The sequence below is a fragment of the Coturnix japonica genome, chromosome 24 (assembly GCF_054131305.1).
Source record: "Coturnix japonica strain WE chromosome 24, WE-NBRP24, whole genome shotgun sequence".
Taxonomy (NCBI): Eukaryota; Metazoa; Chordata; class Aves; order Galliformes; family Phasianidae; genus Coturnix; species Coturnix japonica.
Genome location: NC_140686.1, coordinates 9,067,536 through 9,094,344, shown reverse-complemented (window position 1 = coordinate 9,094,344; position 26,809 = coordinate 9,067,536). Strand labels below are relative to the sequence as shown.

The 26,809-nt window shown below is 45.4% G+C and overlaps 1 protein-coding gene and 1 long non-coding RNA gene across 18 annotated transcripts in view; one reads left to right on the top strand and one right to left on the bottom strand.

Moving 5' to 3' along the window:
- The window catches only part of TLK2 (tousled like kinase 2), a 43,556-nt gene extending 24,255 nt beyond the window's left edge, over positions 1-19,301 (bottom strand). For 2 of the 17 annotated variants that reach the window (XM_085523787.1, XM_085523792.1), the window contains exons 1-7: positions 18,025-18,676; positions 16,085-16,173; positions 14,320-14,385; positions 7,700-7,771; positions 5,467-5,536; positions 4,347-4,390; positions 3,284-3,379 (exon numbers count right to left, since the gene is read on the bottom strand). In XM_085523787.1, the coding sequence (XP_085379913.1) occupies positions 3,284-3,379; positions 4,347-4,390; positions 5,467-5,536; positions 7,700-7,771; positions 14,320-14,385; positions 16,085-16,165 (429 nt within the window). In that variant the 5' untranslated portion in view covers positions 16,166-16,173; positions 18,025-18,676. Of the gene's footprint in view, positions 1-406; positions 575-3,283; positions 3,380-4,346; positions 4,391-5,426; positions 5,537-7,699; positions 7,772-11,627; positions 11,868-14,319; positions 14,386-16,084; positions 16,174-17,705; positions 17,912-18,024; positions 18,692-19,226 lie in introns of those variants that run through there. The other 15 variants (XM_085523783.1, XM_015885735.2, XM_085523779.1 and 12 more) reach the window with 15 other exon arrangements.
- A 118-nt stretch (positions 19,302-19,419) lies between these two features.
- Positions 19,420-26,023, top strand: LOC116654441 (uncharacterized). Its single transcript, XR_004309687.2, has 2 exons — positions 19,420-21,590; positions 21,698-26,023. It is a non-coding gene; the product is annotated as an uncharacterized LOC116654441 (long non-coding RNA).
- Positions 26,024-26,809: the final 786 nt, after the last annotated feature.

The following is a 26,809-nucleotide window of genomic DNA, read 5'->3' as shown; positions in this document are numbered from 1 at the left end:
TTCATTAACACAAGAGAATCAGCTGCTCTGAAGATGTCTGGCCCAACCTGCTAAGAGACAAAGCTTTAAAAAAACCTAGTATAAGTCATGTCAGCTGAGATTAAGCTAGCCCAAAATTTACACTTCTAAAAGCAAGGCTGTACTCCATTCTTTCTGATTTTCACAGTTGAGCAGGTACTCATCCTATGGTTTCAATCTACATAAGATTTTTAAATCGTTAACTTAAAACTCAACTCATTTTATTAACAAGCAAAGCCTGGGACCTAGAACTCTTCACAAGGAAGAACTTACCAGAAGGTGGTAGACTTGGTCATCAATAAACCAGGCTGCACTTGAGCTCCTTCAAATGCCCCATCCCTTAACTAGAAACATCCCCTGGCATTCAAGTCCTTTCAGAGCTGCTCACCGAGACAAAAGTAAAGCAGAGGCCACCTCCCCTCTGTGCCAGCTGCTCATTCTCTAGCCGCTGTTTCGCCAGCATCACCGACATCAGCGTTGGCAGAGCAGAGTGATCCTCCTGTGGTTCCTTTGCTGTGCTGCCGTCTACCCCATACAGCGGCTGCTCCACTCGCCGCTGTAACACAGTCAAAAAAACAAAGACAATAAACTTCTTTTTTTTTTTTTTAATTTTTATAAAATGATTTCTCTGTCTCTGCCAAAACTGTTGTCAGTGAAGCAGCTGCTCAGGAATGGGCAGGCAGCACGGGGAGGATCTCATCATTCCAATTGGATTCCCAGAGTGTTCGTTCCAAACATCACAAAGGAGATGAAGTTAGCAATTGAACAGAATAACAAAGGGACACACAGGACAGAATTCCTTGTCAGCTGACACACCCCCATCCTTTGTGGATATCTGTACTTCTGAGCCAGTGGGGCAAAATATGTCAAGAGATGCAGAAGCCGTGGTACATTGTAACTCTGCTTGAAGTTACAATAGGTTGTTTATTAAGGACTCGTTTTAACACAGTCAGTTGTCATAATAAATTGGTTACCCCAGTGAAGTAAACTAAGTCATGACTGCCAAATGCAGCAAACTAACCACGTCCAAGATCCAGACATCGTAGTAGCCTCATTTCTGTCATTAAGGCAGGGATAAACCACTTGTGAGATAAGCAAAACACTAACACAGATCTAAAACTCTTTACAAAGATGCAGAGCATCTGTTAGGGCCAGATTCCTTCTCATACAGCAGACTCATTTTCCAAAGGTGATCCAGAAATGGGGTTCAATAAGAACAAGAGTTATCTGAGCTATGTCGATTACAGTACTCAGACTTCAAAAGCCAACCCATGACCACTGAGACTTGGCAGCCTGGTTAACACTCAGATCTAAGTCTTTCCAAGCTATAACTCCAGGTTAGGGATACAGCAGAGAGAAAGTAAGAAGTCAGGTCAGGCTCTAGTTTCACTTAAAACCTAAATTGCAACCTGCTGCATGTTTCCTGTCTAACATTACAAACGTCAAGAGCACGCTTTCTTCCGCCAATGGAACGTCTGTATATGAGAGCAACCTTGCAAGAGGCTGAAGACCTGCATGTAATTCTTCTAACCAAAGGAAAAGCAAGGCAATATACAGCAGTCAAGAGATTTGAAGACAAGAAGCAACAACCTGATGCCATTACAATTCATCTGCAAGTCCTCACTGCAGAAAATTTCCAGTACAGCATATATTAACTCACAGGTTTGGAGCAGGTTTGTCTCCCTGTGAAAGACATTTTAACACTCCGCTCTCTTCCTAGATCACACCAACATCTGCAATGGATAAGATACACCATCTTCTCCAGTTTTCACTCATCCCTCCCATTTTTAGGGCTTAGCTCAAACCGTTGGTATGCAGTTTAGAAGAAGATGATAGATCTTGCAAATGCACATAATAGTTTGTTATGAATATGCAAACATTGCAAGTTTAGCTGCAAGAGTAAAGAAGAGAAGAAACGCAAAGAGCACCTGTGCAAGCAGAGAGACAAAATGATGTAGCTCAAGCAAACCATACCATCAGCCTTCACCACATGAGAAACGTTCTGTTCCAACTTATACCTACTCAATATATACAAGCAGAGAAGAAGAAAAGCAAAGGAAGAATCACGTGGTCCCATTATAAACACTTGTAGGGTATCTCATCTGCTGGAATAAAGAGCTGTCCCTCCTTTCAGAGGTATTCTTTCATTAACTTCTATTGAAGTAGGAGTATTAGTGGATTAGTAAGACAAGGATGATCAGCTATAGATACATTTTATTCTTACAGACATTGAAAACATCTAGAAGCACAGCTGAAGCTCTCCCTTAAAGCAGCACTGCAGAGCTTCGGTATCTAGTAACATATATTGGATTCAGTGCTGGGATTTAGTTCAGTACACATTCATGAACTGTGTAAAGGTCTCTGCAGAATAATGCAATCAGTGAAGTCTTTGCATTTGGTTTTTGGGGTACTAACCTTTCCCATAGTGCTCTGTACTTCTGTGACACTCAACAAATGCTGAACAATATTTAAGAGGGGCAATGGGAGTGTTCAAAACTAGAGATCAAATATCACAGCCTCTGAATGCTGCTTTGCTAGTTGAAAGAAATTTCTCTAGCTTGTGCTAAAACAGCTTAAAATACTGGTTACTTCTTCATATTCAGATTGTGCAGAAATGCTCGGACAGCAAAATCGAATTATTTAACAAAAAATAGCAACAGATGTGCTTGTATACACATCTCTTTGCAAGCTTTAGCTAATGTTCTTCACAAGTCAAGACACACAGACAGAAGGAAAAGATTTCCCCAGTATTATGATGGTATGCACATCTTCCAGTAGACCCAAAGGGTGAAATCAAGATCAGAAATATCACCGTACTGGTGCTATACAAGCATACATGATACTCTCAACTTCATGTAGAAGTTCATGAGCCACAGTACAGTGCAAGGTAACAGGAATTAAACCAGTTCGTTCTTGTATTAGGGACAGCAACCCATCTGTATCCACATAGCATGTAAAAATACAGACTCTGCATGCTTTAAGCTCAGATAGTGACACCGTTTACAACTCGACTAACAACTGCTGCATGATCGTAGACATTCAGCTTTGCTTCCCAGACAAAGCATCAAATATTAAAAACCAAAGCATGACAACACAACACAAAACCAACAGACAAAAAAACCACAAAGAGAATCAATTAAAGACCAAGTGAAACCACTCACCAAGAGACCCTTCCTTCCTGCTCTGAACATTTTATCACCTGCCTGAAGCATGGCCACCAACAGACGCAATGTGCCACCCACACCATCCCCAGGAGAACACTTACTGGTAAGGGGTTGGATAAGGAATGCTGCGGTGATGATCTGGCAACTGGTGGCACGCTTCTACCAGGACTGGTTCCTGGGCCGCTTCCCCCAGCAAACTGGCCAAAGCAAAAGATCTGATTATCAGTAATTCCACAGAGATGCTGCAATTCAGTAAATTTAACAGAGAAAGAAGCAACGTGATATTAAAGATGAAGCCACACGGGCTCGGGGGACTCATTTAAACAAACTGAAGATAAGCTGGGAGGAAAACTTTAAAATTTCATGTGCTGTTTTCAAAAATAACAGCAAAAGTACTTCACACAAACATTTCTATTTGTACTCATTTTCAAACAAAAGGTATAAGGCAGGCCATCACTAATGCTTGGCTAATTATTTACCGTGCAGAATTAGGAATTCAGTTCTCTGTGAGGAGGTGCATCTGACTGTGCACTATGGAAGCATTTGTGCCAGTCACTGTTGAAGATGAGATATGTAAGCAGCTGGGTAACTGGTCTAGTTGGTACAGGAATTGTTCCTGCACTGCACTACCACAGAATCACTGAATGACTTGGGTTGGAAGGGACCCCAAGGACCATCAAGTTCCAACCCCTCTGTCACAGGCAGCACCACCAAGCTCTGATGCAGCTTGCTTATCAAAAACTTAAACAAGGAAAGAAATGAGCACCAATAAGCAGTTGATTTGACTCCAAGTTAATGAGTAAAATAAAGAATAAACTTCTTGGGGGGAGGCAGCAGGTAGATTCCTTTGCACAGGACCTGTATTAAAGTAGGTTTGTATACTAACAGCTCAAATATCCTCATCCAAGATCCAGGTCCCAGGCCTGCATTTACATGACTGCTCTTTAGAATAAAAAGCAAAACTGCTTTATCCACTGTTCAGAGAGAAATTAAGTTAAAAACCAGCCACAGTTGGATGTATCAGGTTAACATCATCAATCGATGACTCCAAGCCATTATTGAATATGACCAGTTGGTAACAGCAGTCACATCACAGACCTCCATCTGCAGATTATGCACAACATGAATTCAATCAGATTTCTGAATCTATGTAAAGATACTTACCTCAAAATAGTCACTAATTTTATGTCCTCTAGGAGTGCCTTTTCCTAAAGGGAAAAACAAAGAACAAATATCAAAGTGTTCACATATATACACATTAAGCACAGAACTTATGAAGTAGTTTTCTGAAAAACTACTCCTATACTTCAACACTTTTCCTGTACTTCTTTAGGTGCAACACCAACCATAACAAAAGCTTCTAAAGAACAAAAGACTGCCCCAGGGTTACAGCTCTGTGTGGTTGTTGGGAGGGTTTAGAGTTGACAATTCAATTAACTCTCAATTCCAAACATGTCAAATCTAATCAAACATCATTTGTACTCGCTGAAGGACTTAGAAAACATGAAACCTCATTGGACATTCCACAGTTCTCCAAACTTTCCTTCAAGATGAGGGCAGAGCAAAGGGTACTTTTACCTCTACTTTACTCCATCACCTTCACATAAATTACTGCACATTAGATTTCTCACAAGCATCCCTGTAAAAGTTAGAGAGATAACTGGCAGTGGCTTAATAGCACCTCATTAAAAAATTAGCCCTTCTTTCTCACTGTAGTATTATCAAAGCCATTCTGTCAACACAATCCTCAGTCCTTTCTTTTGAAGAATAAAAGGAACTGAAATCTGCCCCCATGCCCCAAAGGAAATCTGAACTTGGACCGAAACACTCTGGTTCTTCTCAGTACTTTGAGTCAGCACTGCCTGCTTTATACCCAAGTACAGTTTGTTCCCTATTTGTTATGGTGAGAACCTCCTTTAACAAAGCAGGCATACGTCTCAAATAGGCAAGAGAGAGTACATCCTGTATTTTGAAGCCTGGCTGCGGTATACGTAGTGACATGGGACCAGAACGACACTGCAGAGATGCCATATTAAGCCTTTGGGCAGTCTGTCCCAAAAAATCTAATCATTTGGGCAAATAAGCTGAAGATGAGCGTTTTCCTGCCAATAAGGACAAGAAGAGCTCCCAAAAGAGAACTACACCATCACGGAGCTGTTCATAACAAGCTGCCTGACACACCCTTGAGAAGAGCCATTAGTTTCCTAAGACACTGACTGTGCAAAACGTACACAAATTACCAACCATTCAGAAATCCTGCAGCTGGGTCAGGAGAATGGATTACCTTGACTGGTCTCATATGCTTCTGCTTTCCTTTTTCTATTCCGCTGGTCATTCTGTTTTTTCTCAGGAGTCTGTTAAACAATACTTCAAAATTAACATTTCTGCAGTTATCCCAAAGTTTAAAGAAAATGCCAAAGCACAATAATTTGCTCCACATCCCCAGTGGCTGTTTCATTTCTCTGGTGCATTTTGCTTCTACTGCTGGGACTTAAAGAAACAACAGCTCCCAAAGAGCTGCTACCTTTGGATATAAGCACTGCAAAATGGACAGAACACGGTTAGAAATTAGGTTAATTTCCTCCCCACTCCCCTACTGTTTTAGTTGCAATATGTCAGCCTCGCAGTTAGAACAAGTTCACTTAAAAATAAAACAATCTGTGTAAACCATTTCAGGGTGACTGCAGACCTGGCACAAGGGGTGTAGTGCGGCTGAGAACAGGACAGTTCACCTCTATGAAGTTGTTTGCACACTATGCCATCCATCAGTGCACATCTGCAACCTTGCACTAACAAAGGCAGAGTTCCCTGAGATGGCAGAAAGCTGCCACAGGTGCAGCACTTCATCAGGATTCCATTTATTTTGCATCTCTTCTCATTAAGGTGAACAGAAGGGACCCTAACATGGCGTATTCTGTGTTACCAGAGTCACTTATGCAGCCAACCCTGCAGTGATCGTGAGGAAGCACAGCACTGGAAGCAGCTCACAGAGGCTGCTGGAAAGAAGATATCTTGTCATTTCCATCACTGTGTCACATTAAAAAAAAAGAATCTCTTATCAATCCTAAAGGGTCCCAAACGATTTTCAAGTTACAGGCTTTGCAATTGCTACAGTCACTGCAAAACTGTAGCCCACGGGCAGGAGGAAAACCACAGCGTGCAAAACACTGGGGGAGGGAAAGGCATGGGCAGAAAGTTTGTGGTAAACCTAAGCTTCGTGCTCTTTGGAAACCAAAGTCCAAAGTACCCTGTTTAAGACCTCTGCCAAAAGACTTGCTCACAGTAAGCACAGAAATCAATCTACCTACTTTAACAGGACGAAAAGGATAAAGCTGACACAGCCAGAACCCAAACCTGGCTGCGTCCCCAGTGGATGCTTGACACCTATGGTCCCACATCACCAACTGGGCCATTGCTGATGTGTTATCTTGGTAAAATGATGGAAGTGCTGTTAAGACAGAGGTGACCACTGTGACTGCAAAGCACTTTTTAAAACTGAGAAGATAAAAGACCCCATAACAATCGAGAGATTTGCTGCACCAGCTCCTGCATGCGTACAAGTGAATGAAAAAGCCTCCTCAACGCTGAGCGAAGAGCAACTCATGTTGGAGTGACTGTAACAACACAAGCTCCACATTACAGCCTCCGTGGAATTCTAGGCATATTAATGAGAGTCAGTTTCAGTTGTTTTTCTACTCAAGTACATTTATATAACCAAAATTACACACAACATTATCTTTTATAGACTGAAAAGCCAGGAATGGAAGATATGATTATGTAAGCTTGGTCAATTTAAATCACTCCACACAGGCTGATCAAAAATCAAGTAAAATAAGACTTAATGCTCCATCTTTCACTCTTAGCTGTACTTGTACAGATACTTTGTTCTTGAAAGACTTAGCTTCACCAGTACTGCCACATAATAGAAGGAAATATGGCCCACAACTTACCTGGTAATTGGGTGGAAAGCTCTTTAAAGCCATAAGAAAATGGCCTCTAATTTGAGACACTGCTACATGAAAATGTGATTTTAAAACGAGAAAAAATTAATTCTGCAATTCATTTTACTGCTGCTTTAGTGAGTGTTTAGAAATAGCCGACACTAAAGCAGCGAGTTTAAATGGGGACAAAGGATCAATTTTCACCTCCCCACAGTTCTACAGAGCGGTTCATGAGAACACTCAGCTTTGTAGAGATTTCTGCAAATCCACATTTTTGATAGGTAAGGCAAACTTTTCCATTAATGCTCTCCGGCTTTTCATTTGGCCAAAACTTTATCCAAAACCCACAAACAAATCACAATGCAGCTGAAAACAATTTCATAAGCTGAGTTTTATGAATACTGTGTTTTTTGGGGGTTGGGTAAAATCTGGCTGTTGCAGTTGGGAAGCTTCAAGAAGGGCTGTTTCACAGCACAGTCCGAAGGCTGTGCTCACTCCCATAAAATTCCTTGTATACTTTCAATCCAATCGTGTTTAACTGAAACTGGATTACTGTTAGGGTTTGTGCCCGCTTACCTCCAGTTCTTTATCACTGAGAGAACCCACGCTGCATAAGCTCTGGTTGGAAGACTCACTATTTAATGGACCCTAGTGGAAAACAAGCAAATATAGTTAGAAAATTTCCCTACAAGGCAGATGCACTCTATCACACATTGCATCTCTGGGCAAACTATGCTGCACTAAGCCACGTGGATACAGCAGCAACATGGGTCAAATATCTACACACATGGTAGCGCACTAAAAAACTCCATAAGCCACAAGAAGCAAGACTGATGCCAGGCAGCTTTTTCTCACTATTCTGATTAGGCTATTATGGCTATTCCTGTGTCAGTTTAATTCCTATTTAACCACAGTCACAAAGCGTTCAAGGCAGTATTCACAAAGGTCTAAAACATCTAACTGGCTTGAGAAACAAAACCTTTGATCTGCTGAGCATCATTAGTTTAAAGCACTGGTCTTTAGGCAAGCATCTGCTTGGCCTTGGCTACAACTTTAGAGGCAAGGCGTCCATTACTGCTATCAGATGCTGGCAGCACCACCATTTTTTCTTTATCTTTTTTTAATGTATATTTTTTTCCCCACTAAGTAAGTGAACAAGTTGTGTTAACAGCAGTAAAACTGTCACCCACACGACAATCCCTCTCACTGGGCTATTTTATGGGCCCACAGCTGAACTGCCATAAGAGCAGTTGCTCCCACCAAGCTAAAGCACAAACCCAAGAGGCTGGAATAGCTTTATCAAAACAGTATCCAGTTACCTACAAGAGTCTGATTGCATCTCTGCAGGCTCTGCTGGATACACACCTACAGCTTTAGGTATCCAAGCATTTTGGAATATTATTTTCTAAAAAACCTCCTTCAAAATTGTTTTTAAGAAAGAGAGAAAAGTGAATCATGCAAAGTCACTGTTTTAGCCTAATGCTCTGACACAAAAGTGTCCTCCCACAGCCCGAACTCAAGACATGTAGACAAATTTGACAAAGACAAAAACAAAATCCACAATTACCGATGGAATGCATTAACAGGAAGAATGACACGATAAAGCCATCTCTCCATTAATAACTTGTGAGCATCTTCTCCCCAAGATTCATTCTATTTTGGCATTCTTATTTTTGCAGTAAGCACTTCCCACCATCCAACCCTTCCTCAAGGCAAAGCCGCTTCTCATTACATGCTTGAACAGAAGACTTAGGGGAGAGTTAGTGCAGAAGCCTGAGCACCATGGAAGAATCTCACAACACATTACTCTGGAGGGTACCAGTTCTCCCTTCCCCACTTATAAGAAAGACAACCTCCATACAATCTAGGTGATACAACCTAGCTATTACTAATCCCTTTTCCAAGCAGGCATCCACACAAAGCAGCAATTCTGTTTACCTTCTATGTGACACTGTGAATGTTAACTAGTAAATCTGCTTCTCCTTAAAGGAAACACTTAGTTGCTTCAAGGAAAAAATAAAAGAATAGAAATATAAAAAAAAACAAAACCCAAACCACTCAAACAATCTACACTCAAACAACTCCAGAAGCTGCATGTTGAGGAATTTTGTTCAGAATCAAATTACTTAGGAACAGGGCAGATGATATTTAAGAGAGTTGGATGGGGGCCCCTGGAGATCATCTAGCCCAACCTCCTGCTAAAGTCCAATAAGCTGCATAGGAACCTACTCCCTTCAACTCATTGTCCAGTTAACTCAAGACATTACAATTAGCACACAGAAATTTCACCCTGTGCCCCCAGTGATACAAGGCTCAATGTTTCAATGTGTTCTGTACTAACAACCAAGCTTTCCACACTGCCCTATCCCTGATCCTCCCCACTGTGTTGGGGCACAAATCTTACTGTTAGAACTCTTGGTTGGCCTGGCCATTTATTTCTTGGCCAACGGGACTTAACAGAAGTGCCAACACTAACCTTAACCACATCTACGTGAAGCCCTCACATAATAAACGTAACATCTTACGGCAAATGTGACAGAAAGTTAACCTTCTCACCCATGTAAAAAGATGGTTTACAAGCTACACAAATGCTGTCCCTCTACAATCCTTCACTTTCTCTCATGAAATCAAACCTCAGCAGCACAGCCGAGATGTCAACCTTCTGTGCGAGTGTGAAAGCTTGATTAGATTCAGAAGCATCTCAACCAATTAGCACTCGCTGGTTTCATATGGACAGGTTGGGGCTCTGACATCATGCAGATGAAAGTGAAAGTCGCTCCCACATTTGCTTCAATTTCCTTGCCTCCATTTTGCACATGGATAGCAAATGACAAGAACAGCTGCTCCTGAAATGTCACATTTGAGCTTTTCAGGAACACTGCTGTTGAATGGATGCTATCTGTACAGCTATCTGTACTATTCCACGTGTGCAATCTACTGTTCTAGAGGAGTTGGAATGAAACACTTTCTTGCCATCAACAAAAGAGCAATTCCGTTCTGATTACAGATTCTCCCATCACTGTAGAAAGTCCCCTAGAAACTACACTAACATCATCACAAAATTGAACTCAATGAAGAAACAGAAACGGTGAAAAGGAACCGGGTACTTTGTTACAGAACCAGGAAAGCAAAGTTTGTGAGCTGTTGGTAAGTATCTGCAAGTTCGCTGCCACGTTTACTGATTTTGTGAACAAATGAAAGAACCTTTGGAGACAATTTTTGACTTAATTCTACTGAATGAGCTTTTGCTTTCCTTGAAATCCTTCAAATAGGCCTTCAGCTTCTATTTCTTTTACAGCAAAGCATTAGGCCCATCTTACAGGCAAGGAGCTAAAGCATCTTGTTCACATCAAACTTAGTAAGAAAAAACAACTTGTTCTAATGAGCACCCTCTGCTTTTATAGTCTGAATACCACAGAATGTGTTGCACTTGAAGCAATGAAGATGCAGTATCGAGGATGCTTAAGGAGTAAGGCCTCAGCCTCACTGCTACTGCTCTTCTCTCCTAGTTATACAAGAGGAAGATGACATTTTTCATGACCCTCCAAGCTAGACACCTACTTTCCCACACAACCTCATGCTATCAACTCCTCAAAGCAACAGGTTTAGGCACCGGATATGAGAAGCCATACATCTGAGTGTCTGCCCTTCACTTAACACTGAGGGAGTGCGTGTGCATACTAAGAAAACCTTTATATTTATGTTTTATCACTCCTGGCTGTTTATATTTAACTCAGCATCTGACATCAGATAAATGTTCAGTACTTAATTTAGCGTACCATTTTAAGTGGTCATGACACAAAAAGAATTAAAGGAATGAATCTGAATTTTGGGAAGAAATAAGCAAGCAATGGCAAAGAACACTAACACCAGGATATAGCTTGGGAAGCAGTAGGAGAGAATAAACATGCAAAAGTTCATATTGGAAGAGCTTATGAATTTTGTTTTTTGAGCCATCTGCAGTGGCATCAGGCTTTTCCAGCAGTCTGCTTTGGGGTAACACTGCACTTCTCTGCCCTCACTTTCAGCCCACTATACCCCCAATGAAGGGAAATGGCGATGAGGCTCAGCAAACATTTGAAACACACGGGTCATCTGAAAGAAGCTCATAGTTCCTACGATGTGTACCCAAGTGACAAGTGTAAGAACAGCACGCACTTCCTCCTCCGTGAGGAATTTTTCTGAGATAAGCTGGCATGCTCTTTTCCCTTGTGATTCACCTTTCAACTGCTCTAAGTGGCCTACCTATGCACAATAAAACCTCCATGTTAAGCACTGGATGCAGGAGCAGCAGGCCCTTTCAAGACTCCCACTCAAAGGCGAGAATTAAAAACCTGTCCACTTACACAAGCTACTCAGTTAGTCATTTCTCCCTTTGCAAGAGCCCTGGGAATGCCACAAATGAGGCACAATGGCTGAAGTTTCAATAGAAACAACTCAGCCTGATAATAGATCCCATTGCACCTCCTGTAACAAAGTTAGTCTGACTCAGGCCCTTACCTACCTCCTGTTCAAGCCTACATACTGCCTCGCATGACTCTTGCATCTCCCCAGCCTCTCCAGGCTCCCAGACACGATGCTCCGAGCTCGTCCGCACCTCTTCTGTTGGGCAGCCTCCATTTTGTGTTCTGCAACTCCTCATATTGGAAGAGAGCTCTAGGAATCCAAGCTGCCTAGCTGGAGTCTCACATGTGGAGTTACACGCGTTGCAAAACTCTCTCTTGCTAACTCAGTGGCGGAGATCTGCTTCACTACCTCAGGCCAATGCAGCCCAAATTATTCTGAATTCTGCAGCAAATCAAGAGATTTCAAAGGGAGAAAGTCAGTCTTTTGTGCCACTAGAAGTTACTGCTGACTCCACACAGGCTTACACAAAAAGAGAAATGCTTTTCCAGTCACTCTAATCCATGGGCTGCTCTACAAGCCAGGTTTAAGAAACATTTTCATCTTCTTTCAAGAATCTCTGAAGTGTGAGAATTAAAGCCTGCTTCTAGAAAAGCTCAATGTTAACCAACACTATTGGTCAATAATGAAATCCTTGTATCATCTATACGCTGCAGGTGTTTCTTTTTGCCACGAGAAGTTAAGCTACCATCAGCCATGCCCAGTTGCCCTCCCTCATATGTGATAGGTAAACAAATGTGTAACAGGATTTGCTTGAGTCCCATTACATCTCAAGAGTTCCCTCAGAAAATAAAAAGATTATTATTTTACTGACAGCAAGTTGGATAGAAATGTCACACAACTCAACCTGAACGCCAATTCAAGGGCAGGAGCTGAACTGAGATCTGATAACTGTTTCTGAACTCAAACAGCTAGACAACACATTTGAAATAAGGAATGCTGCCCAAAGAAGCATCCAAACAGTTTTCAGTTGTCTGGCATAAAGTCCTGGCACTTTCTGCTGTAGCTGAGAAATTTATTTCTAAGGTTCAAAACTCTTATTAATTAGTTCCTCTGGTGGCATGTGACACCTGTCAGGGACTGCCACTGTGCAGCTCTGCTTCCCTCCAAAGAAAACAATTACGTTCATGCTTTAATTCTCAACTTGGTAACTTTTGTTGCTAAAAACATTGCTAAGCAGACCACACAACTGGCAGTTGAACTGATGGAGACTTTCTATTCTACAGCATCAGAGAAAGGGTAAAAAATGACTACAAAAAAAAAGAAAGCTGCTCTTTTTTATGAGCTATTCTCTTTTTGGAGGCAGATGTTCTGCAACATCAGTGACACTCTTCAGGTTATTTTCCTCTTTATGAGACCTCAAAGAAAGAGGAAAGGGAGCAGTAGCTGCCACCAAGACCAATGATTCTTCAGTCGTCTTACATACAGACCCAGTCACCCTCTAGAAGCAATGCAGCCTTTGTGTGTTAACTACAGCAAAGTGGTGCACACAGCTTAGTTTGAAGACCACTTAACAATCAACTTGTAGCAAATACCAACAACGCAGACATGATACAGCCTGAAGCAAACTATGCGCAAGCGCATGAATTCACCCATCACAACTACCCATTCCAACCCTCATCCAGCAGAAGTCTCTGATAATGATAACCATCCTTGGGAGCTAACCCACATACCTTAATAAACAAAGCTGAACAATGTCATCTCTAGAAACAAGCTACTTTTTGACTTATGGACCTCACGACCCAAGGAAGACGCCCAAGATAACTAGCCAGAATAATGTCTCAAGTGAACATGCTTAAACTTCCCCTATATATGTAAACACAAACTAGAGCTTGATAAACAAGAATACTTGTAGATGTCAGACAGTCACATGTTAATTCAAGGACTTGCTCTGTGAATCTGGGGGAGAATGGCACTTTACCATATGGCAGGAATACATATCTAAAGCACTGCCAGCTTTCTGAAGCTATCTAGTGACCTGGATGCACCACAAGGACTATAACAGTTGCCTAGAAACATCCCTGGCTCATAAATTCCACATGTTAACTCCAAGCTTCTAGAGAAGCACATTCCCCAACTACTAAGAAAATGCATCACAGTCTTGCAACAGAATTTTGAGGCATTTAGGACTGCAAACGACCTCAGCCATTGGGTTGTGCCTTCAGCCAACACGGGAGGTGACAGCACACAGCTGCTTCCAAAACAGTTTAGGATTTCTGTGCTCTACTACTGTTACTGGAAGGCACTCACAGAATCCCGTGACCCTGATGGCTAGAAGCATTTTTTTCCCCTAGTTTCTGGATCAAAAACTTAGTCCTGATCAGCTTACTTTTATTCAGACTTAGAATTGTATGCAGATATTCTTTGCTTGCAAACATAGAGGAAAAATAGGCTTTAATGCTGCAGTTACCTTAAAGACGCCAACTAGCACGTCAGTTTTATGCAGGCTCAAAACATACCCTGTATTTCTCAGCATTAAAGAAATGGAACTGAGCACACACTGAGCAGCACAACAGGCCAATGGAAGGCAGGAAGCTCAGAGCTGTAACTGCCTGCTGCATTCACCCAATAGGAGAGCATCTGAGAAGACATTTCTTCCTTTTATGCAATAAACAGCAACAGAATACCTCTATCCCAGGAGGATGTGCCAGTCCCAGTCCCACTAGATGGCACTAATTTACTCTAGGTAGCTTTCCTTAAACATTTAATTGGAGAGAGCTAGAAATCTTAGTTGAATCACACAAATTGTATCACAGCTTTCCCAACACATTCCCTTGAAGACAGTGACCTACCAATGCCAGTGCGGAGCATGACGGACGGAGACTTGGGGGGGTGGGGAGGGAATTTGAAGCACCAACCTGGGAGGGAACGTAGTATCTGAGATTAATATTGCAACCAAGACTTGCTGCAACAGAGTCATGCTAATTCATATCAAAGGTTGGCTGATCTATTGCATATTAGCAAGTATATCAATATATAATGTGTAATGCACTTTTAACAGTTTACTGACTGACACAAGGTAATACTGCACAATAACAGGGTAAAACAAAACTCAATGAAGAGCTTTGCTCAAAGCGCGCTCTCCAAGAAATGAGGACTTATCACTTGGACATATTTTAGTAACAAAATGATTTTTTAATATCCACCTGTACAAAGTTTCTAGACTAGACACATAGAAAACAATTCAAGCTTGCTTTTCTACGTCCTTTAAAGGTTATTCCTTTAAAAGGAGCAGTTCCTAATGTTTTTCAAGAGCACTGAGTATGTTGGCACTCTTTTAAACAAAGGCAGTCTCTACGGTTTTAAGTCTTAAGAAAGTTGTTTGACTTCATTCGTACTCTACCTACGCTGGGAGGAAGAAGCAAAAACAGATGAGAAAGCGCATAGAAAGTTGTAACGCTGTATAAAGCATCTTTCAGGATCATAACTACATTACAGAGCATAAACCAGTAAAAGCCTTGAGATTAGAAGTCTTAACAGTGGGAAAAAGATCAAAAAAGCCCACACTCCTACTTCAGTAACTGAAAGAGTTACTCCTTAATGACTTTAGTGTTAATCACCCTCACTACTTTGCTTCAGAACTGGATCTTTTACCTCTTTGTGCTCTCTTCCAAGACTTAACCTTGTCTGAAGTACATAAAGTATGTACTCAAACTAAACCAATTTAAAGCTCTGATTTACTATCGGTTTTTCTAATGCAAATCTACAAAGTTTCTTTCCAAAACAATGCGAAGAGGCTTCCAAAAAATTCCATAGCAAAGATGGTGTTTTACCTTCCACCTTCCCTTCGTTCAAAACTCACCATCTTCATGAAAAATAAACTCCTTATCACTGACCTACTTTAAAATGAGTTCTGCCACCATTTCATTGCTCAGAGAGGAAATCAATTTAGCACTACCAACAACATCTGGAGTACTACTAACTTAACGTTAGCATATCTAGCAGCCACACAGTGTTGTTGTTAGGTGTCTCACTCAAGAAAATCAGCTACTGGGTAGTTTTGAAGTTGTACGTGAGGACAAAGATGGGATTTACCAGCAGGTTGTGGATCACTGATAGGGAAAGGTTTAACTTCAAGTACTTTTGGGTGTGTTTCATGCAACCAAGTAAGTAGGCAATTTCAACACGTTGTACCCACAAAGAACTGCATGAATAAATTCCTGATTATATTCAGCCTGGTTATATGCTGTATTAAGCACAATCAGATTGAAACCGTATCTAACAAGTGGCCAAATCCAATTCCCCAAATGCAGACTTGGAGAAAGGAAGAGACGGGTAAGATTCCCAAAGACAAAGCTGTCTGTCAGCGGAGTGCAAGCTGCCTTAAGATGGAGCAACTCCTGAGAACCTGGAACCCCAAATCTTCCATATAACAGTGCAACTGCTCATAGAGATCCCATTTTCATTCCTCTCCAACATACTTCAGGCATATCAGCAGTCAAAACTATGGATACAAACACATTCTGCTTGCAAAGCAAAATTAGCAAGGGAGGGAAGGGGGAAAAAAAGAATGTATTGCAGGATGTCGTGCCTTTCACTGGAGGGATCTGCACTCACCTTAGCAACACCAACACCGGTGAACCTGGCCTCTAGTAGTTCCTGCCTTCGTGGGTCCAGGCTATGCAATTCTTCCATCATTTCTGCTGCTGTGAGAGAATAACATTCAGATTATGCAATGCAAGGAAAGGAAAGATTGAAGATTCTGTGCCACTGACATGACTCAAAAGTGCCTGTTTTGAAGCGTAACCACGTAGAGAGCATTTTCTTGCAAGAGAAATACGAGATTACCATGCAATAACTACATGATTTTGTCACCGTATTACTATATGTAAACCACAACCCTGATGGAGAGGTTCATCTGTCTGTAGCACCAGCCATTTCAAGATCTCTTAATCCAAGAAACCAATTATGTCACATTCTCCCACTGGATGCTTTATTAAAAGGAAAACACAGGACCAGAGCGTTATGACTAAAGGCTTCACAGCTTCCCATCCATATTGCATGACTAGGAGGAAAAAAAAAAGCAAAGATCTTCATCCCTGAATTTATTTTTGGCCAATCCCTAAAATATAAGGTCTCCCAAAACTCAGTGACAACAGCTCTGGTTCTTCTAAGCACAGAAAGGGATTGTCAGGGGGAAAATAATGTGTGTTTACATCCATTATAAAGTATCAGATAGCCCCAGCTGCATCTACACACTGCATGTAAGCTGGGGTACCGAGATGCAATGGATGCCATCACTTGAAGGGTTCAGAAACAGCCAACCAAACAAGCACGGCTGTGTAAAGAGGTGGGGGAAAAAAAAAGCATAAAACATAAAATGCGGATATTGAACTATGAAAGAAAAATGGGACGAATTTCAATGTTCATTTTAACTGCGAATCGCATCCTCCCAAACGCACCAATCGAGTCCGTCATTTCCAGAAATGTCTGTTCCAGTTTCATTACCCAGACGAAGGTAAGGGAAAAAAAAAAAAAAGACACAAGATAAGGATTTGCTGTATAAAGAGTGTATGTGAGGAGGAAAGTTCCTGAAGGGCAGCAAGTGCCCTCTAGATCAGGCAGCTTACAGTTGTTCCTTTTATTAACTGTCCATTTTGTCTCTGCTGTTTCCTCCAAATGCTGCAGCTCTAAGTTACAGAGAGCTCAGTGAATCAATCCAGGGGCATTCACAAGCGCTCTCCCCATCCAGCAGCAAACCTCAACAACCAAACGCGGTCGCGGCAGAACCCCATTTCTACTATTTGCTCCAACAAAGCTACCAACCTAGTTTTCAAAACAGGAAATCTGTGCACCGAGGAAAATGACAGGCGAGCCCTTAAGGCGAAGGTGTTAAAGACCTCGGAACTCTGACCCCCCTTTATGGGGAGGGGATGCCGGGCTGGGGAAAGGGTATCCCCGGCTGGGAAGAGGCCACACCAAACTGCCCCCTCCCCGGAGCCCCTGTGCCCATTGGGGCCTGGGGAATGACCCAACCATCCACCCATCCATCCCTGCCGGCAGCAGGCTGCATTCCCTCCCTGCCCTCCTCCCGACGGCTTCGAGGGGCGACTCGCTGTTGGGCGAGCAGCGGGTGAGGAGCAGCCTGCCCCGCCGCCAGCCACTGCACCGCCTGGGCCTGCCTCCTCCTCCCGTCACTGCCTCACTGCCAGGCCGGGGATCCAAAGGCCGTACCCACCCCTTCACCTCCTCACCGCGTCCCCCGCGCTCCCCCGGGGTTGAGGCCGGGCCGTCTCCGATCTTAACCCCCCACCATCGGAGCCCTCAAGGCCTCGCGTTGCTCCGAGCACCCGCGGCCCAGGCCTCGCTCCGCCGCCTCGGGGCACGCACAGGCCGCGGCCCTTCCGCCTGACCCCGGCCCGGCCAACAGCGGGCAGCGCTCCATCGCCACCCCGCCCGGCCGCCCCCGGGGGTCGCAACCCACCGCCCCCACGGCCCGGGGAAGGGAAGGAAGAGTGAGGGGGGATCCCCGCCGCCCCCCCCGGGCTCTCTCTCACCTGGCGCTGCTGCTCGTGCCGCCGCCCGGGCCCGACGTTCCCCGGGCACCGCTCGGATCCCGCCGCCGCCGCCGGGGGCAGGAGGAGGAGGAGGAGGAGAAGGAGGAGGGAGGGAGGGAACCTGCTGCGGCGGCGGCGGCAGCGGCTGCACGGGCGGGAGGGGGAGGCCAGGGGCGGCTCCGCGGCCTCTCGTGAGCAGCCGCTGCGGGTGCCCGGAGGAGAAGAGGGCGGAGGGGAAGGGAGAGACGGCGGCACAGGGTGTGGGGGGGGGATGAGGGGGATGGAAAGTAGGGGCGGAAGATGGGGATGAGCCCCTGGGTGCGCTGCGGGGATGGAGCAGGCCGCGAATCCCCGGCCTCGCGTAGAAGCCTCGCCCGAGCGCGGCACGCCGAGGCCGGCGGAGGTGGCGAGGCCTCGCGGCAGGACAAAGGCCCGAGGGAGGGCTCGGAGGGTGCGGCACCCGGGCAGGTGGGGGGTAAAGGGGAAGGTAAAGGGGGTGGGGGGGGGTTACGGGGGGGTGGCGGCGGAGACCCTTCGCTCGGCAGGTGCGGGGCCGGTGCTCCCCCTCCCACCCCTCCCCCTCCCACGGCGGTTCGGCCCGACCCGGCCCGGATCGGATCGATTGGTGCACACACACTGGTGAAAGCGCGCGGAGTCTCGCGAGATTTGCACGAGGGCGGAGGGGGGGGGGTGGGGGGGGGGGGCAGGTCAGCACGGGAGGGGGGAGGGGGGGGGGCAGGTCAGCGGGGGGAGGGGCCTCGAGTGGGGATGGGGGAGGGGCTTAAAGGGAGGGAGGGGCCATTGCCCGGCCATGGGGTGGGGGGGCAGCAGGTACGGAGGGGTGGGGGGAAGGGAGGGGACCTATGAGGGTCAGGGTCGGCTGTGGGGTCAGCAGACACAAGGGGAAGGTGGGTAGGGCTGGGGGGGTCAGGAGAGCACTGAGGGTGTTTGTTCCCCCCCCCTTTAAGGGGTGACCTGACATCCCCCACCCCAAAAGGGGGGTCCCTTGTGTGGATTGGGTGGGTCTGTGAGGGGATGTCCATACAACCCATTCCATCATCCCATCCAGCATTAACCCAGCTCCATCCCCCTGGCTGGGGGCACATGCCAGTTGTCCACCCCCCATCATCACCCCCGCAGCCCCCCATGATGATGCTTAATCCTAAATGAATCCCCCCACACACATACACACACACACACACCACGATCCAGGCTGCCCCTCGCATCCCTTCGGAGCCATCACACACAGCCCTGCGGGCTCTGCGCTCACTGCTGCCTTTCTAAGGCCAAGATTGAAGAAGGAAAAAACCTAAAGGTGGGGGTTGGGGGGTGGGTTGAGGTGGGAGGAGAAGAGAATCAAGATGTTAAAGGCTTTTCCATTGGCGGCGTGGCGGTGCGGTCGCCCCTTCGGCCGCCGGTGCAACCTGCTCGCCTCCGAGGTTGAATGAGCTTTCTGCAAAGCAAACGAGGAAGGGGGGGAGGATTGATTAACAACAACAAAAAGCAAGCATTAAAAAAGAAGGAGGTGAAGGGGGGGGTGGGGGGGAAGGAAAGCAGCACGTCGGGAAGTGGCCAGGCCTGTCCGAAGGGAGGCAGGCGTGGATTAGAGATGGGATTTGCTTTGGGTTGGATAGTGAGAGCTGGGTGTCACCACCCCAAAACCACGCAGCTAAAGCAGAGCCCATCCAACAGCAAAGGGGGGGGGTGAAGGGGAGCGGCTGAGCTTCAGCCCTGCGGGGTTGGCCCCCCCCAACCTCCTCCTACAACACGATGCTGATGGTGGGGAAGGGGGAGGATCTGTTATTTAGCACTCGTTTATCGTGCTCCGAGCCCGGCGTTATTCGTTAACTTCGCGTTGCAAATGGCTTTTCCGAGGCTCATCTCACGAGCTGTGTTTCCTGTACTTTAATCTGCTATTTTTGTTGTTGTTGTTGTTTTTAAGGTAGAGGATCCACTCCGGTTTCAGCTCCTTGCTGCGTGATTCACGTTTATCAGCACGGCCGGCAGCAGGAATTTGTTAAAGAAATAAACGACCTGCTATATTTCGCTTTGCTTTTCTCTCCCCCCTTTCCCCCCCCACCCCAAATAAAAGGAGGCATTCTAGAGTAAATATCCCATCGGTTGCTAAACCAATCACAGCCATTTAGTGGAGCGCTAATTAGTACCATTTGCAGCGAGCGTGGTTCTGAAAGGATGTATACATTTCAATTGTGTGTTTCTGTTTGATTTTGGGTGGAGGGAGGAGATGCTCGGGGGGCTGTCAGACCCAGGAAGGGATCCCAGCAGCCAGGGCTGCATCTATGGGATGAGCTTTGAATTGGGGCAGCTTGTGATCTCAGAGCACTGAACCAGATGCTGTGCTGTTGAATCCACTGCTCTGTGCCCCATCTTTGTGTTCGGGAGGAGATGGGGGTCACTTTGGTGGGTCAGAGCCATGGGTGGTTAATTCAGCAATATGCTGAGGTTACACCATCCTTTTATGCCTTACCAAAAGGGTTGGGGGTTTGCATTGTGGAGCCCCATCTCTGCTGCAAACCTGCATGCTGTCCTCCTCAAATAGTCTTCTATGTAACACCTGTAGCTGCAGCTCCTTTCCAAGACACCAAACCAGCTCCCATAGGACGAGGCAGCTCAATTTCTGTGCTGTGGATGGGAAAGGAATCAACAGGCAACCACGTTTATGGCCATGGGCAGAAATACTAGAGAATTCCTCTAAGAGCATCGTGTTCTGTCAGCTAAGTGCCTGGTAGGTATGAAGGACAGACAAGCTTATCATACAGCTTCTGCAGGAGGTCAGCAATGGGAGTTTTCCTCATCAGAGCCTCAAAGTCAGAGATCTTGGAGGTTTTCCTGCTGTTTCATCACATATAAAACATAGTAATAGAACAATAGGAAAACGAAGTTTGGCTATCCCAACATCACAGTATTCAGAGTACTTGGATCTCTAAGAACCCTCACGCAATTGACCTTCCATTCTTCATGCAATAAACCTGCGTGGCACACAAACACTCCTCACTTTTTCCCTCCCATTTCCATGTGAGATGCTGCAGCTCCGACACACCGGTCCTTTTAGAGGAGCTGCTTTGAAAGCTGGCGGGCAGGATGGCTATGAGCAATGCAGGACGTACAGGGCTGACCAAATATTATCTCATCCATGGGGGCAAGCCAGCCCTCCTACACCCTCATCTGTGCCAGATTCCTCTTGTACAGCATCCTGCTTTCCAGGTCTGCCAGCAGCCAGCAGCAATGCTTCCTGCTGCATCCCCCCGTGGCAGCGCTCCTGTTTTCACTCCCTGGATGTCAGCAATATCTTTGGCATGTTGCGCTTCTATCACGGTTTGGAAAGAGCTACTCAGCTGCCGCAGCCATTTTGTCACTGAATTCAACTGGAGCAGCCTCCAGCCAGCACCGTGCTTAGCAAAAAAAAGAGAGCAAAAAACCTTTGCATCACTGCTGTGCTCTGAACCAACATTAGATTTGGCAAAAAAATGTGCTGAGATTTTAGAGATACCGCAACGCAGTACCTAACAAGTTCTTTGTCATGAATTTTGGAGATAAAATATCGGGTTGTTATCTTTTTTTCCCCCTCCCTTCTGTGTTATCAGTGCTTTGCCTTTGCTTTCCAGGCTTGTAAAAGATTCTAACTGCATTTTTTCCTCTTGTTTCTGTACAGCCGTGAGGTGTAGGAATGCACCGACATAACGTAGCACACTGCAAAAGGAGAGCTGAGATTCCTCTGTGATAGCAGGAATCCGGGACCCGAGGAAAGCACCGAATTGCTTCAACCTTTAAAGCATGAAAGCGATCTCAAATCAGGACATTTTACAGCTGTTGAGATGGAAAAAAAAAACACCCAAATCAGTTCACTCAACAGGTTTCCTTATGGATTTAGATGATCTCACCTCGAGGCATCACATCCAGAAGAGGCCAAGCCCTGCCTGCAGAGCAGGATGTCCTACTGAGCTGCAACTGGAGAGCTTGTCTGGCATAGGCATTCAAAACAGCTCACCCTTATGTGGATTCTCTAGTGGCTCCAGCGCAGCCCTTCCCTCACTAGGAAAGTTAAAAGGGTCTCTTCTCATTTTCATTAGATAGGGAGAAAGCTGCTCCAAGACAACATGCCATCACCTGACTCCTTCCTGAGGCCATTCGGAGCCTCCGCCCTCCCACACAATGGAGTTTATCTCCGAGGTTGTTCCTGCCCCTCCCTCTGTCTACACCTTCAGGTATCCCATTAGGGAGGCTCTGATACCCGAACCCAGCAGGAAAGCATCCAGCTCGTACAACCTCCACGCTTCCAGCAAGCAAAGAACAACCTCAGAGCAGTGCCTGAGCCAAGGCAGCGCGTGTCCTACCTGCCTGCAGGAAGCACCCCAGCCAAAACTGGCAGGTAGGAAACAAATACCTCCATGATCACATTCACTTCCCCACAGCACACGGCTGAGAACCATTGTTTGTTCTGCCTTGCCTGAAATGGTGTGATTTCCCTCTATGTGCCAGCAAACCTTTCCCCATCCTCATTCACTACTTCCTAGAATACAAGAGAATATTATTCTCGGCAGGATTTGTCCTCTGCTTCTCTTCCTCCTGCTTAAAACAGGCATAATAATACCCTACCTTACAGGGCTTTCTGAAAGCCTCTATTAAACAAAACCGCTCTCAGATTTGTGTAAGAGGAAAATTAAATCAACATCCCATTGTAAAGCTGGAGTTACTGCATGCATATTTCTGGCAGTATATTCAGCCTCTATGTGTGCGTGTGTAAATACATACCAACCCTCACAACGAGGGGTGTCTCGGTAGGGAAGAAGTCACTTGAAGTTAAGGAAAAGCTACATTTAGTTTTCCATGCAATCTCAATCGACCTCTTCATATCCACCCTTGGTGATGAGTACAGAAAATACCTGTATAGCTGTGTAATTCAAGACTGCAGTGAAGTATATCTGCCTAAGTGGTTCTGTCTTGATAAGGGGGACCAAGAGCAGCACCCTGTGCTTGGGTAAAGCAGACTGAGGGGAGATCAGCCATCTTTTCCTCTAAATGAGGAAACACCCATATAATGCTCCAGAGAAGGGTGGTATGGGGCACCTCTCCACTTCCAGCTGTGCAGATGATCCCCTGCCTGATATGCCTTATGCACGGGGGTGTAAGCCTGGCCCTCACAACCTGGAGCTGCAAACAGCAGCTTTCCATTTCACATCAGCTGAAAGAACATTTCACAAACCAGAGGTTTGGCTCCATATTGGCCCCAAAATTCCTCAGCCTCCAGATAAAATGTCAACCTGAGGGCTACAAAAGTCCTTTGGATCACAAAACATCAAAACAACCTGAATACGGCAGTCCTGTTAACTCTCCTCCCCCAAATCAAGATGCCGCTCACATGTTCCGTGTTGCTGCTTGCAGTGAAGGCTCTGGGGCTTCTGCATAGAATGAGTCAGGGCAGCGGGGTCCAAATCTCACTAGGCTGTTCTTTCTTCTTGCAAACAGCTGTAAACCAACAGGCTGGCAGCTCCAGGCACGTGCTAGAAATCTCTGCCATTGCTGCTTTCCAACCACAACCAAGTCCCACTCATCCAACTGTTGTCACATCTGTGTGGGGGTCAAAATCCAAAAGTAAAAGTCTTCTGAGGGCTGACATCCCCAGTCACACCACATCACTGCTGGGCTTGAGTTCCCCGTAACAAAGGTAGCTGTATTTCACTTGATTCAAATTAGCACTGCTTTTGCCTGCACAGGTAATTTCCTGCCGTGTGTCCCACTTTCTCTGCAACACAAGCTCCCATTCTGCAAGGCAGCGAAGCACAGGATCTTAACTGCCTTCAGCAGGAGGACAAACTTCAGAGCTTTGCTGATTAAGCAAGGAATTGACAATTCCTTTCCCTTTAGAGCACCAGGCTTCACAGGAGCCTCCTCCAAAAACTCATCCCACCTCCCTGTGCTTCTAATAATTCCTATCATGCCCTGAAAGCGTATGTGACAACAGCACGAAGTGAGAACCCTACAGATAGTGGTACAGAAAGATGTGTGCCAAGCACACACCCCTGTCTGGGAGGATGAATAGCTACAACTGCAAAAGTGATCCTGGGCATTCAACACTTTCTCCCAATTCCTGAACGTGCTTATTCTCTTTTGGAATGATTTTTCTCTGTCGTGGCACCAAACCAAAAGCAGATGCACTGCTCAGATTGACAAATAAAGTCCAGTTTGCTGACAAGAACAAAGAGGGTGTCTCTTCCCACACCTGCATGACTCAGTTTCCCTCCATCTATCTTTACAGAGATGGAGGGATTGTCACAAAATCCCTCAAGGTGACCCCTGCTGCCTCATCTCCATCATCACTCTCACTTCCAGGCTTTAAAACCTGTGCATATCTCATTTGTGCTCAGGAAGAACAGTTGTTTGGTTCGGACTCCTGCAGGGAACCTGACTGCAAAGCAGCCAAAGGCTCATCTGAATGCTGATGACAAAGGAAGCTTGCTCAGCTTTGGTTACCATGCAGGGACAAAAGCCACAGGCACGCACAGAGGTTACTTCCACTCACACCTTTCATTGAAAACAATCAAGTATCACTTATCCTGGAGCTCTGCAAGTAACTACACAACCAGAATTGGTGGTGACATACCCTGAGAAGGTGGAGACAAAGCATTCAGGAGAGAAGACGATCATGTCTGGTCTCAGAAGCATTTGGTGGTTACTCGTTGTAGCCATAGAAGTCCTTAAGGGTGACTGCTGTCTCCTACATCCCTGTGCTGTCAGGAAGATCCTGAGAAAGCTCTGATGTTCACTGGAATTTACAGTGCATTTATTTTTGAAGTGAGGATATAAGAAACACTCTCATCTTCCTGCTCTCTTTGTCACGTTCCCCTCCTTTCCCCCCCAGGTTCCAGAGCTCACCTGTGAAATCTGGATGCTTTGGGATGAAATACCTGGGCAGGCAAAGTGTTCCTTGCTATTTGCTGGAACCCTCAGAATCACAGCTGGATTGAAAGCTCTTCTGAAGGATTTTTTTCAGGCTCAGCCCAATTCATGGGCACGATGCCACAATCTCTACACATAAAGGGTGATGCAAAGGGTCAGAATGGGTGATGATAAGATCCCCTTCCAGCCAAAACAATCTACAAACATCCAAGGAAACCCACCATCCTCTGGCAAGGGCCAGGACCACATTTTCTAAAGTGCAACAATGTGTCTGGCTCCAGAATCACAGGGGCAGAGCCTCTGAAGAGCAATGAAATCATCTCTTCTGCCTGGGAGGTTCAACCAGCTATGTCGGCAATGCCTGTCAGCTACAGACCACAAGGCTGGAGCACTGGGAACAAAACTTGAGCAGATGTGTTCAGAATTGCTTTAAAATTAATGTCACAACGTTTAGAATATATAAAAAAAACCCAACATGCAGTGAAATGTAGTGAAAGTAAACTCAAGAAATCTTTGCACACGCTAGAAATACATTGTGCAACCCAGCCTGCTCAGCAGGCTCTAAGTGGGAATGGCAGAAGCTGCTGCAAGTCAAGACCAAGGTACCTGAGCAAAGTGGTGTGGGAGGCAATGCCTGGAGTTGCAGAAGCGTAGCAGCTTCAGAGAGAACGGGAGCTGACAGACATTAATACATGAAGCTCAGATGGTATCTGTCTGTAGGAGGCCTGGCTCAACTCAAGGCCATTAACTTGTTGCTCTCTGAACAGCACCGAAAGGACTGGAAGCAGAAGCACGTTGGCCCAGCATGGTTTGTGTTCAATGACTGCTTAAAGATTACAGCAGAATGAAGAGTGTTGAGAAAGGTGCAGAGCCACTTGAATGGCTGCAGGCTCACAGGGCTGCAAGTTTTTGCATGAAGCCAAAGTCAAAACCAGGCAGACAACTGGGATGTAGCCTTCAAAGTAGAAAGGAATAAATTACTAGTCTTCATTTCTTCCCTTTCAGGAGTTTGAACTTAAAGGGGAGTCCATCAACTTTAAATAAATCCTGTTCATAATTAAAAACATTTTCCTGTGCTGCACATAAGCCCCTGGATGATTAATAAGGCATTTTTTTCAAACTACTTTAATTCACACTAATTAAGCTGCTTGTTTATCCCAGTCAATAATTTTTCTTCCAGGGAATTAAAGCTATCCCAGGAGGTGGTCTCCCCTCCAGGGACCAAGAGGGAAAGGACCCCAGGGAACTGCCTAAGGCACCAGTAACATACAGAGGGGTTTCACAGAAAGCAACAGAGCTGGTTACACGAATCACATCATGTCAGACCCTCACTGTACTTCTATTGCTAAGCCTGATTCTTTGGCTGAATAAGATGAGGAGACATGAAGTTACTCAGCTCCTGGGGGGCCTTCAAGAGCAATTTACCCAGACTTTTGAGTTCCCAGCCTTGCTGGGGACCAGACTTTGTAGGCTTAGCACTAAAACAAAAGTGGCTGCATAGCTCTGGTGTTTGGTCAAACTTGTGGCCAACAGAAGATAAATATATTTAGAGGCAAGTGAAAGGGATGGAAGGGGAATTCAGAATTTCATTGGCATTTTCTCTTGCCTTTAATGTTATCATTTCTTTCAGCATTTCAAGCCCACAGGCTGACTGACAAGATTTGGAGAGTTAAGGAATTCCTCCCAAGCATTGGTGCATTCATGCTTTGACTCCTGCACCCTACTGAAGATCCATCAAGGGCTTCAAGCCTCATTTTTTATGTCATTCAGAAACACTCCCAGAATATTAGAAAAAACAAACAAACTGGGAAGAGAATTCTTCATATAGAATATACTACAACCGATTGAACAAGAATTCTCTTCCCAA